Source organism: Amphimedon queenslandica, unplaced genomic scaffold (assembly GCF_000090795.2).
Source record: "Amphimedon queenslandica unplaced genomic scaffold, v1.1 AMPQUscaffold_4582_Cont23440, whole genome shotgun sequence".
In the NCBI taxonomy this organism is placed as follows: domain Eukaryota; kingdom Metazoa; phylum Porifera; class Demospongiae; order Haplosclerida; family Niphatidae; genus Amphimedon; species Amphimedon queenslandica.
Window position 1 is genome coordinate 1 of NW_003555107.1, and position 1,211 is coordinate 1,211.

General features: G+C 34.8%; 1 protein-coding gene across 1 annotated transcript; it reads right to left on the reverse strand.

Moving 5' to 3' along the window:
* Positions 1-156: 156 nt before the first annotated feature.
* Positions 157-892, reverse strand: LOC109592613 (uncharacterized; the record flags this gene model as incomplete). Its single annotated transcript, XM_020008021.1, has 3 exons — positions 685-892; positions 318-478; positions 157-189 (listed from the first exon to the last, which is right to left on the reverse strand). Coding segments are annotated over exons 1-3 (381 nt in total), but the record flags the coding sequence as incomplete, so codon positions are not given.
* Between the last annotated feature and the right edge of the window lie 319 nt (positions 893-1,211).

A 1,211-nucleotide genomic window follows, 5' to 3' on the forward strand; every position in this document is an offset into this window, starting at 1 on the left:
TCATAATATACTTACCAGTTCCTTCCATGATTTATTGTTAATATCAATTATCCAAATATCATAAGTAAGATATCCACCCACCACTAGTAGGTGTGGTCCTGAGCTAGTGTTAATCAATACACTGGAATGAGCACTTCTTTCCTTAGGCCATTGTACTGATCCTCCAGGATTAGATAACTTTGAACAATTCTAAAATAATAAAATAAAATTTAATTATCATAAACCACACTCACACGCTCAGTGTAATGAATAATAATACACACATACAATACATTATTAATTAATAATTAATGTAATTATACTAATAATACACTCACCACTGATGTATCAGTAAAATTAAGAATATATACATTGTTACTCTCTCCATTAGCAGTGTCACCTCCAAATAATATAGCACTGGAATTATTAATTGATGTTAAAGTGAAGCCATAAATAGGAGGTGGTCTGTCTCCAGTGACAGTCGGTGATATCCATTGTCCTAAAAATATCAATAATAATAATTAGTGTGAATGGAATGCATTGGGTGGAGCAAAGTAGTTGATATTTCTTTGATCATATTATCAAATAATTAGGAGTGACAACCATGAAAAAACAAGCAAGCAATTCTCAATGCAACCAGTCTGAGTGGAGAACCATCAAATAACAATACTTCATTATATTAATATAAACTGTATGTGCTCTGACCTGTTGAGACTTTATAGAAATGGATCTCATTGCATCGTTGATAACCAGAATTTAATCTTTCACCTCTGTACTGGGCACCAGGTTGTTTGGGTGTATTATTAGAAGATGGTCCAAACCCTCCAATTACTACAAGATAGTCCTCACCGTTCACTTTTATTGCTATCATGCCACATAGGTGCTTCATCATAGAACCATGATGAGATGTAGTAGGAGAGAGTTCCTTCCAATTGAAGGTATTAACATTAAAACTGAATAAAATATTAAATAATATTTATCAGTAACTATCATGTTTACCTGTATAAACTATTATGATAACAGTCCCCATGATTACAATTGCCTCCAAAATAAAATATTTCCCTTCCAATGGCAGCAGCTGCATAGCTAACAACACCCAGTGGAGGGTTACCAGTGGTGGGTTTCCGCTTCCACTTACCAGTCCTTAGGTGACACACCTCCATCACAGAACACATTGATTTCTTCTTTTCATTATTATGTACTTCAGGGAGACCAGGCTGGCCCCCACCCCA